Source organism: Saimiri boliviensis, chromosome 13 (assembly GCF_048565385.1).
Source record: "Saimiri boliviensis isolate mSaiBol1 chromosome 13, mSaiBol1.pri, whole genome shotgun sequence".
In the NCBI taxonomy this organism is placed as follows: Eukaryota; Metazoa; Chordata; class Mammalia; order Primates; family Cebidae; genus Saimiri; species Saimiri boliviensis.
This window is the reverse complement of record NC_133461.1, coordinates 107,387,447-107,400,752: the sequence shown is the minus strand read 5'-3', so window position 1 is coordinate 107,400,752 and position 13,306 is coordinate 107,387,447. Positions and strand designations below refer to the sequence as shown.

General features: G+C 38.5%; 1 protein-coding gene and 1 long non-coding RNA gene across 3 annotated transcripts in view; one reads left to right on the top strand and one right to left on the bottom strand.

Moving 5' to 3' along the window:
• AGPAT5 (1-acylglycerol-3-phosphate O-acyltransferase 5) overlaps positions 1–9,068 on the top strand; it is a 59,249-nt gene extending 50,181 nt beyond the window's left edge. The window contains exons 7-8 of the mRNA XM_003944599.4: positions 4,208–4,331; positions 6,283–9,068. Of these exons, the coding sequence (XP_003944648.1) occupies positions 4,208–4,331; positions 6,283–6,508 (350 nt within the window). The 3' untranslated portion in view covers positions 6,509–9,068. The remainder of the gene's footprint in view (positions 1–4,207; positions 4,332–6,282) is intronic.
• LOC141580887 (uncharacterized) overlaps positions 1–13,306 on the bottom strand; it is a 69,601-nt gene that overhangs the window by 35,741 nt on the left and 20,554 nt on the right. The gene's annotated exons all lie outside the window — the stretch shown is intronic.

Below are 13,306 nucleotides of genomic sequence, written 5' to 3'. Positions count from 1 at the left end.
GATCTAATTAAATTCCAGAGCTTCTGCACAGCAAAAGAAACAATCATTAGAGTGCATCAGCAACCAACAGAATGGGAAAAAATTTTTGCATTCTACCTATTTGACAAAGAGCTAATATCCAGAATCTACAAAGAACTAAAACAGATTTACAATTAAAACAAACAAACAAACCCATTCAATAGTAGGTGACAGTTATGAATGGACACTTTTCAAAACAAGACATATATGATGCCAACAAACATATGAAAAAGTGCTCATCATCACTGGTCATTAGAAAAATGCAAATCAAAACCACACTGAGATACCATCTCATGCCAGTTAGAATGATGATCATTAAAAAATCTGGAGACAACAGATGTTGGAGAGGATGTGGAGAAATAGGAACACTTTTACACTGTCGGTGCGAGTGTAAATTAGTTCAACCATTGTAGAAGACAGTGTGGCAATTCCTCAAGGACCTAGAAATAGAAATTTCATTTGACCCAGCAATCCCATTACTGGGTATATATCCAAAGGATTATAAATTGTTCTATTTTAAGGACACATGCACACGAATGTTCGTTGCAGCCCTGTTTACAATAGCAAAGACTTGGAACCAACCCAAATGCCCATCTATGATAGACTGGCCAGGGAAAATGTGGCACATACATACCATGGAATACTATGCAGCCACAAAAAATGAGTTTATGTCCTTTGTAGGGCCACGGATGAACCTGGAAACCATCATTCTCAGCAAACTGACACAAGAACAGAAAATCAAACACCACATGTTCTCACTCATAGGTGGGTGTTGAACAATGAGAACACATGGACACAGGGCGGGGAGCATCACACACTGAGGTTTTTTGGGGGAACGAAGGGAGGGACAGTGGGGGATGGGGGAGTTAGGAGGGATAACATGGGGAGAAATGCCAGATATAGGTGAAGGGGAGGAAGGCAGCAAACCACATTGCCATGTATGTACCTATGCAACAATCTTGCATGTTCTTCACATGTATCCCAAAAGCTAAAACACAATAAAATATATATATTTTTTAAAAATCCCGTTTCTGAAGTGGCTAGTATATGGTAATAAACTGTGTGCTTAAGGACATTTGATTATTAAGTATTCTATATGATCCTAGTTTTTTCCATCAATATTTTCATATTATAAAATACATATTTTCTATTTCTAGTAATATTTTTATATTTAAAAATATGGATCAGGAAAGGGGGGATTACAGATAACCCAAAAGAGAAAGGAAAAAACTCGACAAGTTCACCTGTCCAGATACAACCCGTTTAACAGTCTTCATATTTTCCTTTAAATCCTCTTTTTTATAATGTCTATATGTTGGATAGAGTATGTGCCTTTATGTATTTTTTTTAAAGATAAGATTGTGTGTATGTGTGTTTGTGTATCTTCTGTTCTTCACATTTTCTTACTTGTGGGTCATGAACAACTGTACATGTCAGTATATATACTTCCAAAACTTTTTTTTAAAAAAAGACTATATAGTGTTCATGGATGTGAACTAACAACAGTTATCTACCCAGCTTCATCCTATTAGAAGTGGGTTCTGTTTTTTGTTTGTTTGTTTGTTTTTGTTTTTTTTGTTTTGTTTTGTTTTTCAAAAGAAAAGTGGGCACTGGTGTGGGAGGGCTGGGGGTGCCAGAGGCTGCCTCCCTTCCCACTTTCTTTGTGTTGCCTTCAGAGCAAATGGGGCTTGGTTTCTCCAGCAAGTAGACCTGTGACCTGTGCGAACACTTGGAAGACTTGCTGTATTGCCCAAGTATATCAATGTACTTCAGTGCTCTACTAGAGATTTATAGGTAGAAAAACAATTAGACCTTACAGTATTTTTTCCTAGATTCCCTAAAGTACTATGGGGTAATTTTGACTCATGTGATATGAACTATGCTTCACCTAAAATAGTTTTTGCAAATGTGGGTATATAAGTCCTTTATTAAATCTGTAGGAAGCCTTTATGCCACTTATTTCCTGCCTTCAGTATTAAACCCTCCTCAGTGGCATTTGCCATTGAACTGCTTTCCACTTTATCACATGCTCCTCTCATAGTTCCTGTCTGAGTCCTGAACCCCGGGGACTCTGCTGTTACAGATCCACCCCAACTACGCTGGGCCTTGGTCCTCTCTGAGACTTAGTTCCCTCATCTTACAAGGAGATAATAACCCTTGCCTGCGTAGAATTACAGAGATCTAATGAAATAATTAGTGTACTCAAAAGCATGCTGTAAACACCAAAGCACATGTAAATAAGAGAAACAAAAGGGACCCATGCACATTTCCGAGTCCTTTTCTCACAGCATCGGTGCCTCTTCCAAAGCTGATGTCTTAGTCGAGGCACGGCCGTGTCCTGAGCACATTACTCTGCACAGCCTTCTGTTTGTCGTTTGAAATGCGGTGTTACATCTTCCTTACCGTCTGTATGCCAGCACATGAAATAACGGGTAACTGCAGTGTTGACTAAATATTACTTACTTACGGAAATGCTGAGGTGGAGATTTAGATAGTTCAGTCAAGGTAGGAAAATTAGTGTTGGAATGTGTCTTTTTATGTGTCAGCAATAGAAATAGGATAGGGTGAGAAGTAATATGCCGGAACACTGTAATAGCTAACACGTAGTACATGCTGTGTGCCAGGTACTCCTGCAGGTGCTTGAAATCTTCTTATGACCCTATCAAGTAGTGCTATTATTATTACCATCCCTACTTTATAAACTTGGACACTTAGCACAGAGAGGCCAGCAGAGTTGCCCAATGTTACCGCAGAAGTGAAGACCCAGGCTACCTGACCCCACCGTGTGTGCTCTTAACGCAGGGCACAGTTCTGCTGCTTACAGTACTTTTTAAGCAGTTGTTTGACTATTCAGATGATGGTACTGTAGGAAAATTAAGACAAAAATACTGAAAAATGAAAATCATCTTTTAGTGTTTTGCACATGTATTAAAGCCAGGTCACTCCTGGAAGCATGTAAGAATACAGGGTATTTTTGATCATCTAAATGCTGCATGTTACTAAGAGCTTGACACTGAAGTCAGGAAGAGCAGTTGCAGAGAGTACTTAGCAAAAAGGAAGTGTGTGGGTTTGAAAGAGCAAGGACAAGTCTTCTTCAGACGGTGGAGTGTAGGATTCATCATTTCTCAGAACACGTCTTTGAACACATTTTCAATTTGAGGTAAAAGGTCTCAGCCTCCCTCTCAGTATACCTCCCTACCTTAGTCTGCTTTTAAATCTTAGGAATATTTCTTTGTTCTCCAAGGAACTTAAATATGTTAACATTCTTACCTGTCCACAGAGAGCCACTTACCAAGAAGGGAGTTTCTAGGCTCAGAGTTCTTTCTTGGAATAAGTAATATAGCCTCATCCCTTGTGCAGCCTAAGTTGAAAAAGTCTATCTCCTTTTTTCAAATTATCAAGTCTTAAGAACTACAGTTGTTTACAGGGCTTGCCATATCCGTGTGAGAATCTTGGTTCTTTTACCAATTATATACTATGTTAAGATATGGCAAGTATCAGGAAAGCAAGGTGTGGCAATGATTAGAAACCAATGGCCGAGTTAGGAGGGGCAGTTGCTCCCCAAAGTTTGTTGTGGCTGTGTAGCAGTGAGCGACAAGAAGCTGTGTGTCAGGTGAGGAGCGAGGAGTTGAGGCTTGTCGGGCGCCTGTGAGTGCCCAGCTGTGTGCCAGGTCAGGAAGTACCATCGTCAACCAGACCGGCTTCCTCCCAGCCCCTGTGGAGTTCACAGTCTGGTGGGGAAGTAGCAGTCACTGTGACAGGTGACACACTAAGGGGTGACAGGTGACACACTAAGATGGGTGCTGGTGGTGGTAGGCATTTGGGGATCCCTGCAGAAATGTGGGGATGGACTTCGAGGAGGATCCAGTTTCCTGTTCCTGGGATGCCTACAGCACTAAAAGTTGTTGGATGAAAAATAACATTTGGTACTGTTGATTTAACTAAATGACTTATGTCATTGTAGTTGACTTAGAAATGATAACATGCTCCTCGACTTCAGCTTGAAACCCCAACCACCAGTTTATAATCCCTATTTTTTTAACTTTTATTTATTTTTGCTAAGGAATCTGTACTTTTTCATCATTTTACAACTTTTTTGTCCCATTACCTTATTTTCATTATGTTACTTTATTTGACCATGAGTTCTAAAACAGTAAAAAAAAAATGAAATACTTTTGTTCTTTGTTAGAATTTCTCTGCAAAGAATCTCCAAAAATTCATATTCACATTGATCGGATCGACAAAAAAGATGTCCCGGAAGAACAAGAACATATGAGGAGATGGCTGCATGAACGTTTCGAAATCAAAGACAAGTGAGTAACAGCGGTTCCAGCCCTTCAGAAACTGGTTCAACTAGATTTCAGTTCCGTCAGCCATTTGAAACCACTAAGAAAACATTTTATAGATTCAAGTCAGATCGTAGGCATATCTGATCCTGTTTTAAATTTTACTTACACAAATCACTGTGAAAGGACTTGTGACAGTGGGCCCATCTGCTTTCATTGATAGTGTTTCTTGGACAATACTATGTGATAACATATAAAATTAAATTAAAAACAGCAACACACACAAAGAAACTTTCCAGTGTCAGATGCCCGGATCTACCTCTCAGGTCAGATAAAGTGGTACCATGTGAGGACCAGCTGCTGGGCCAGTGTGTGCCGAAAACCAGGGTGGGGCAGAGAACTGTGCTGATGCACAGGTGGACGTGATGCTGTTAGATTTGTTGCAGAAAGAAGGAGCAGTTGACAGTGTTATATCCAAAATGTCTTCTGTGATTAATTATATTCAACAATTTTACCCAATTGTTTTATTCTCTTAACATGTATTTTCTTCTCAAGAAAATATCACCGTTCTTTTCCTTGTTTTACAGTAAAATATTTTAAATTAACCTTCCTGGATGAACCTTACCGGGTGAAAATTATTAAAAGTATAATAGGTTAACAATGAAATTTTAAGTTTCTATTTTCATTGACTCTCAACTGTACATAATTTATGAAGCCAGGCATTTAGGACCTCTTTGTCCATGGAAGAAATTTAAAAGTAAGATCTACATGTATCGACGTGAAAACGTGTTTTCAGAAAAAAGACTAATGTATTTAACGTCCTACTTATTTTATAAGTATTTGTAAGTATTTAGAGTGAGTCTGAACATTTTAATACCACGACTGTCACTAGGGAATGTGATTTATAAAGCAATAGAACCATGTTCCCTTTCTGTATTTTTGTGTTTTAGATGACTATACTGGGTATGTTCTGCTATTATAACTTTACAGATTTTATGTAAGATGGGAAAATGAATTGACTATGTTGTTGTCCTTCTTTTATCTGCCTTTATAATTCCTTGGGAAGAAAGGCTTCTTTGAGACACTCCAGGTGCAGTAAGCAGTCCGTATCCATGGATTCCACATTCATGGATTCAACCAAGCACAGGTCAAAAATATTCAGAAAAGAAGGGAGCTGGGTGTGGTGGCTCGTGCCTGTAATCCCAGCACTTTGGGAGGCTAAGGTGGCCAAACTGCTTGAGTCTAGAAGCTCGAGACCAGCCTGGGCAACATGGCAAAACCCTGTCTCTACAGAAAATACAAAAATTAGCCAGGCAGGCATCTGTAGTCCCAGCTACTCAGGAGGCCGAGGTGGGAGGATCACTTGAGGCTGGGAGGTTGAGACTGCAGTGCGTCATCATTGTGCCACACTCCAGCCTGGGCAACAGAGCGAGACCCTGTTTCAAAAAAGAGGACTTGGGAGGATGTGCATGTGTTTATTCAAATACTATGCCATTTGATTCACGTATAAGGGACGTGAGCATCCTTTGATCTTGGTATCTGCTGGGTATCCTTGGACCAGCCTCCCATGGATACAGAGGGACAGCTGAGAACTGCTGGTCCTGTCTTTGACTTCTGGTGGAATAGGAGCTCTATGTGAAAAGGAGGAGAAGCTGCAGCAGGTTGTGAGCCATTTGTGGGTTAGGTCGCTGCACAACTTTACAGATCACAAGTTTAAAAAACAAAGAGCATCCTCATAAAATGGCTGTTGAAATATTATATATATATAATTCATATATGCTAATCATAGAACATATTAAAGATATTTTGAAAGACTAGAAACTTCTATTAAACCACGTTTCTGGATGTTTTCTTATTCATCGTTATTTTCCAAGGACCTGCATAACTTTTCCAGCATGTAATAGCTACCTAATTAATATTTTTTTTAATTGAAATACTGAAGTGACTAAAATATAAACTTTTTTCATTCTGGCCATAGGATGCTTATAGAATTTTATGAGTCAACAGATCCAGAAAGACGAAACAGATTTCCTGGGAAAAGTGTTCATTCAAAATTAAGTATCAAGAAGACTTTACCATCAATGTTGATCTTAAGTGGTTTGACTACAGGCATGCTTATGACCGAGGCTGGAAGGAAGCTGTATGTGAACACGTGGATATATGGAACCCTACTTGGCTGCCTGTGGGTTACTATTAAACCATAAACAAGTAGCTGTCTCCAGACAGTGGGATGTGCTGCATTGCCTATTTTTGGCAGCTGCACATGACATCAAATTGTTTCCTGAATTTAATAAGGAGTGTAAATAAAGCCTTGTTGGTTGAACATTGGATAAAATAGAATTTGTGACGAAAGCTGATATGCAATGGTTTTGGGCAAACAAACATGGCGATACGACTTAGCACTGGGGCTGCTGAAAGGGTACAAGCTAAATGGAGTTCCTCCTGTTCTTTCAATTTCCCATGCACTAACGACAACTTCAGAAGGCTAGGAGGATTGTATATTTTGTTAAGTCAGATGGCTGCGTTTTTGAGCATTAATTAGCAGCATATTTCACTCTGTTATTTTCAATTTATTACGATTTGACAGCTCCAAACTCATACTAAAGTACTTAGTATCTTGCAGCTAGGTAATATTTCATGTTTTGCTTAATTTCTACAAGTCAGTGAAAGAAACTGTATTTAAGAAGTGTCGGCTGGGCGCAGTGGTTCATGCCTGTAATCCCAGGGCTTTGGGAGGCCAAGTCGGGCGGATCACCTGAGGTCGGGAGTTCAAGACCAGCCCGACCAACATGGAGAAACCCTGTCTCTACCAAAAATACAAAACCAGCTGGGCTTTGTGGCATATGCCAATAATCCCAGCTACTTGGGAAGCTGAGACAGGAGAATTGCTTGAACTTGGGAGACGGAGGTTATGGTGAGCCAAGATCGTGCCATTGCACTCCAGCCTAGGCAACAAGAGTGAAACTCGGTCTCAAAAAAAAAAAAAAAAAAAAAAAAAAGTGTCAAAATGTTAAATGGAAAGGGTAAAAAATATTCATGGGGAAAAAGCTCTGTTTAGCACATGGTTTTATTGTATTGCATTATTAGCTGATTTTACTCATACTTGCAAAATAATTAAATTTCTAATATATATTGAAATTGCTTAATTTGCACACCCTGTACACACAAAAATGGTATGAAATATGAGAATGAAGTTTAAAATTGTGACTCTGATTCATTGTAGCAGAACTTTAAATTTCCCAGCTTTTTGAAGATTTAAGCTACGCTGTTAGTACTTCCCTATGTCTGTGCCATAAGTGCTTGAAAACATTAAGGTTTCGGGCTTTTTTAAGTATCAGAATAGTCAGTGTGAACCTTGGTTGGACCCCAAGTTCACAAGATATTTAAGGTGATGGGAGCCTGCAGACATTCTGCCTAGATTTACTAGCATGTGCCTTTTGCCTATGTCTCTTTGATTTCACAGAATATGAATCCAGAAGTCACGTTTCTGTAGCGGGCTGGATTCCCAACAGGCTCTGGTCCTTTACCCATGGATCCCTTTAGCGGTGCTGCTCAGCAGCTTGCACGCAGACGTGCTCGGAGGAAATGCGGAGCCAGCCCGTGCTGCTGCTGTCAGAGGTCACCTCACTCAGCCTTTGCCAGCGGGCTTCACCCGCCACTGCAGAGGCATTTTGCATTTGTCTGTGTCAAGAAATTCACCTTGTCAAACCAGTGAAATACAGACTGGATTCATCAGGACTGAGCGAATTTGTTCATTTCCCATTAGTTTTAATGGGGCTACACATTAATATATATCACCTTAGAGCAAGAGTTGTGTTCCAGGAACCAAATCACGAATTTCAGCCATGGAACCATGGGAAGAAGACCTTTCAGTGTGAACTACTCTATTTTTATGTTATAATTTAAACTTGGATTTTCTCGTAGTCCTTTAACATTTCTGCTTACTGCTACTGGATTTTGTTGCAAAAATGTATCAGTGACCCACATGAAACATACCAACTGGATCATGATAAACAAAATTAAAAAATGATTAAGGGAAAATTTTGTGACTGTGTTACACTGCTTCTCCCAAGCCAGAGAATAAATTGTTTCAAGCAACGTCTTTGAAGAGTCATGTGGTGTGAATTGGTGTGCATACATTAGAATGTATATATATTCACACATCCATGTACACTCAGGATACAGTTGGCCTAATCATCAATGGGGTATGGATAAAGCTTAAGAAAAGTTTCGTCATGCTGAATTGTAATTTTCTCTTACCTCTAAGGTAAAATTTAGATCAATTCCATGTCATTGTTAAGTACAGGAATTTAACATATTTTGAATATAATGGATATACTCTAAATTTGAACTTCGAGAGGCAATGCTATTGGAATTATGTGGATTCTAACTCATTTTAACAAGGCAGCCTAACCTACATGAAATCACTTGAATGTTACGTTTCTTAAAACTATACTAATCTTCTCACAAAAGGTCTATAAAATATGGTAGTTGAAAAAAAATTTGTATCAAAATGTTTGGAAAGTCAGAAGCTTCTCCTTAACCTGTATTCATATGGATGTGAGTTATTTTCTAATACGAAGAGCCCTATACCTGTAAATCTTTTCACATATCATTTAAACTTTTGTTTGTGTTGTTATTGATTTACAGCTTAGTTGCTTTTCTCTGTAAGAATGTCATCGATGTGCATGCTTTTATGTTTTTCAGAAAAGGATGTGTTTGGAGGAAAGTTAAAAATAAAATAAAATCTTTCACTGTCTCTAATGGCTGTGCTGTTTAACATTTTTTGACCCTAAAATTCACCAACAGTCTCCTAATACATAAAGTAGGCTAATGACTGGCCCCACATTCTTCGCAGTATTTTTCCCTAAACATTGAGCAGTTTTAAAAGAATACACTAAGATAGTCAAAACTCTGAAGCAGTATATTACTTTGGTTATATAAACCCATCTGTAATTTATAAGATGCATGACAGATGTTAAATTTCTTGGCAATTCTGTAATCATTAAATATCTCAGTGAAACATGTCAAATACCTGCAATTAACTAAGTTGGTGAATAAAAGTGCCAATCTCACTAATTCTTACACCATACATACTGATAGTTTTTCATGTGTTTCATTTCCATGTGATTTTTAAAATTTAGAGTGGCACCAATCTTAATATGGGTTACATAAGCTTTATTTTTTGCTTTGTTCATAGTTCTTTGAATAGGACTGTGTCAATCAAGTGATCTAACTAGACTAATCATAGAAGGAAATAAGGCCAAGTTCGAGACCAGCCTGGGCAGCATAGCAAGGACCTGTCTATAAAAAAAATTTGTTTTAATTAGACAGGCGTGGTTGTATGCATTTGTAGTCCCAGCTACTCGGGAGGGTGAGGTGGGAGGACTGCTTCAGCCCGGCAGGTTGAGACTGCAGTGAGCCATGGTCATACCACTGCACTACAGCCTGGGTAACAGCACGACACCACATCTCTTAAAAAATAAGGAAATATAGAAAGATAAAGTTTGCTAATTATAGACAGAGTAACTCCCAGATACATATCACAATGAATTTGAAAAGAGAGAAGTGTCTATCAAAGTAGTATTTCATGTGTATAATTTCAAATGCATAGTAAAATAACTTTTAACCTTAATTTGTTTTTAAAGTATTTAGATTGAAGATTGCGTAAAATATTTTCTTGGCAGACATTCCATATCTGGTGGAAAGCCACAATGTCCTTGTCGTTTTGCATAGCTTTCATTGTAAGCAAGATTTTTTTCTCCTCTTGTCGGGCCAGTTTCCATTAGGAGTAACTGGTACTTTTTGATTAAAGATTAGGTAACTTGAAATTATGTTATAACTTAGTATAATTGACATTATATAGAGACTATGTAACATCCAGTCATTAGAGTGAAAATTAGTACTTTGGTCAAACTATAATTTCCAGCATTCAGATATTTGATATGTAGGTCAAATATTCATGTAATTAACTGAACTTAAAACATTTAATTCAACTATTACAGAGTGCTTGTCTATACTATCACTAATTTACTCAGTTTAGAGTAGCTACAACTATTCAATATTACCAATATTTGACATCTTTTTAAATTTGTGCATGAAAAGTTAATCTATTCTTGTAGCAATTAGGGAGTCATACATGAGGTCAAAGACATATTCCTTGTTATTAAGCATACTGTAATAATACCTGGTTATCCTGAGCAGAAAAAAAAGTTATTTTTAAAGAAACCACTTCAAATAGAAAGCTGAAGTACTTCTAATGTACTGAGGGACATCGAGTATGTGAAACAAACTCCCAGGAAATCATTTATCGATATTGATGAAACACATCAGTTTTTCCACTTGAATTATTATTGGCTCATGATTTTATATGTGAATATATATAAGATATGTTCTGCAATTTTATAATGTTCGTGTTTTTTTAAAAAAGGTGCTATTGATATTCTGTGTCTCCAGCAGGCGAGAATACTTGACTAACTATGTCTCTATGGTATTTTTAGAATTCTGACTTATGTTATTGAGATTATTGGTGCCTCATTAATTCAGCAATAAAGAAAAATATGGATCTTAAAAATTGGTGATAAAAAGTTATTTCATACATATGTGATAAAGTTTACATGTTATATATGTTGTATTGCCAAATACAGCTATTAAATACATAATATTTTAAAGGTTCACTTTGCTGTGATAGTAGAGAAGCAGTGCCTTAAGCCTCTTGCGGGCATCGTCTCGTCTCACATGCCATCACAAACCCCATGCCACAGCATAGCTTGGCCACTGAAAGTAATGTGTCTGCAGGCATACTGCCAGGTTTGGGATACTGTTTCGTACCAACATAAATCCCAGACGCTAAAATAGTTGGTGCTGTGTCTCTACATGCCTAACTTTAAATTTCCTGCGGGGTCTGGTGGCTCACGCCTGTAACCCCAGCAGTTTGGGAGGCCAAGGCCAGTGGACCACTTGAGGTCAGGAGTTTGAAGCCAGCCTGGCCAACATGGTGAAAACCCATCTCTACTAAAAATACAAAAATTATCTGGGTGTGGTGGGGGGCACCTGTAAGTCCAGCTACTCGGGAGGCTGAGGCAGGAAAATCACTTGAACCTAGGAGGCGGACGTTGCAGTGAGCCAGGATTGTGTTATTGCACTCCAGGTTAGGCAACAAAAGTGAAACTCCAACTAAAAAAAAAAAAAAAAAAAAAAAAAAAAAAAAAAAAAAAAAAAAAATCCTCTCCTATTTCAGCTTTCCCTTATCTTTAAAGAGGGGAGAATATGTATTTACTTTATAGAGTTCAGGGAGATGACTCTCACTAGTTTGAAATTCTAGGTATAAAAATAAATTCTTACGTAATTTCAACACCAATGTGAGAGATGACTGCTTCCTGAACCATTTCAGTTTTATTTGCTATCTGAAATGTGTGTATTAGTAACTGTCCATTTTCTGATGCATTTTGGAGCTCAGCACATAATTATGAGGAGTATTTGTTAATAGACGTCTCTCTGGTTATTCAAGCTCATGTGTATATTGCATTCTATTAAAACATGCATGAGTTTCTGTCTGAGTCACAGGTCAGTTTCTTGATAATTTTTGGATAGTTAACCAGTTTTGATTTGTCCATGACCACCTTCATTCTTTTTTCTCACCTGCACCCATCTTTTATAGGGTCCTTTTATTTTTTGCAAAGAAGATGGCAGAGAAAAGCTGGAATTCCCACCTGCTAACCTCATCCCAATGTTTATCGTTGGCTAGACTGTAGAAGAGCAGTAACTACTGTGGGAGATCATTTGTTTATGTAATGAAAACAAAGATGAGGAAAGAACCTAGCTTACATCAGAGAATTGATATATTGCGATTTTTTTGTTTTTAGGTGGAACCTTGCTCTGTTGCCCAGGCTGGAGTGCAATAGTGCGATCTCAGCTCACTGCAACCTCCGTCTTCTGGGTTCAAGCTCCTGCATCAGCCCCTTGAGTCGCATATACCACCACACCTGGCTAATTTGTATTTTTAGTAAAGATGGGGTTTCACCATGTTGGTCAGGCTAGTCTTGAACTCCTGACCTCTTGTGATCCACTTGCCTTGGCCTCCCTAAGTGCTGGGATTATAGGCGTGAGCCACCGTGCCCTGCCCGATATATGTGGATTCTTAAAGAGCACTTTCAAATTAAATATCAATAGAAGAGAACTAAAACTAAAGAATTTCTATGTGAAACTGTTTAGCAAATCTGAGTAGAAGCTGGGAGATGTGTCTTGGAATGAACGCATCTGTAAAATACCATGCATATATTATGATTTTATTGTTTACTTGCCTTGGTTGATTTGGTTTTACTCTGAAATAATTTTTAATATAGAATTGTGATCATTGGAATTTGATGATCTAGTAGAAAGGCAAAATTAATAGCTATCTTCCTTAAAGATTTGTGAGGTTGTGATGAAGGTAGAGTTCCCAAAGCATTTTAAAACAGCAGCTAGAACTGTGCAGGCACTCCACAGATTTGAATTCCTGCTCTGTGTTAGGTGCTGTGCTAGGGGCATGACTGGCTCAGTTACTTCCAGAGGTTCTGATGTATGGTGTGAAGAAAGCATGACAGGGACTCTAGTTAAGCCAAAGACATAGTAGGGAATGAAAGAAAGGCCTCACCACTTCCTGTGAGGACGCATGACTGCACAGGTGCCCGAGCTTTGTCATCTACCATGTCCCTTGTTGAGATTTTGGCAGAGCCCCTAAGCATATTCCCAGGAAAGGATCTATGTGCAAGTCGGCTCTGATGCATTCCACGTTAGCTGGTTCTCGATGGCCAGTGACTCTTGGCTGAATCCAGATGGGGGAAAATAGTTGCTGCTCTGGTTTAGTTGAGCTTGAGCATGATGGCACATCAGGGTCATGTCACTGATGACACCATCAATAACACTCTAAAAATAGGGGCTTTCTGTTGTCCAGATGACCAACACACAAGGCTCCCTCTAAGTCATTCTATCTTTCAGTGTTTCTTGTTTGGAAAGGAGAT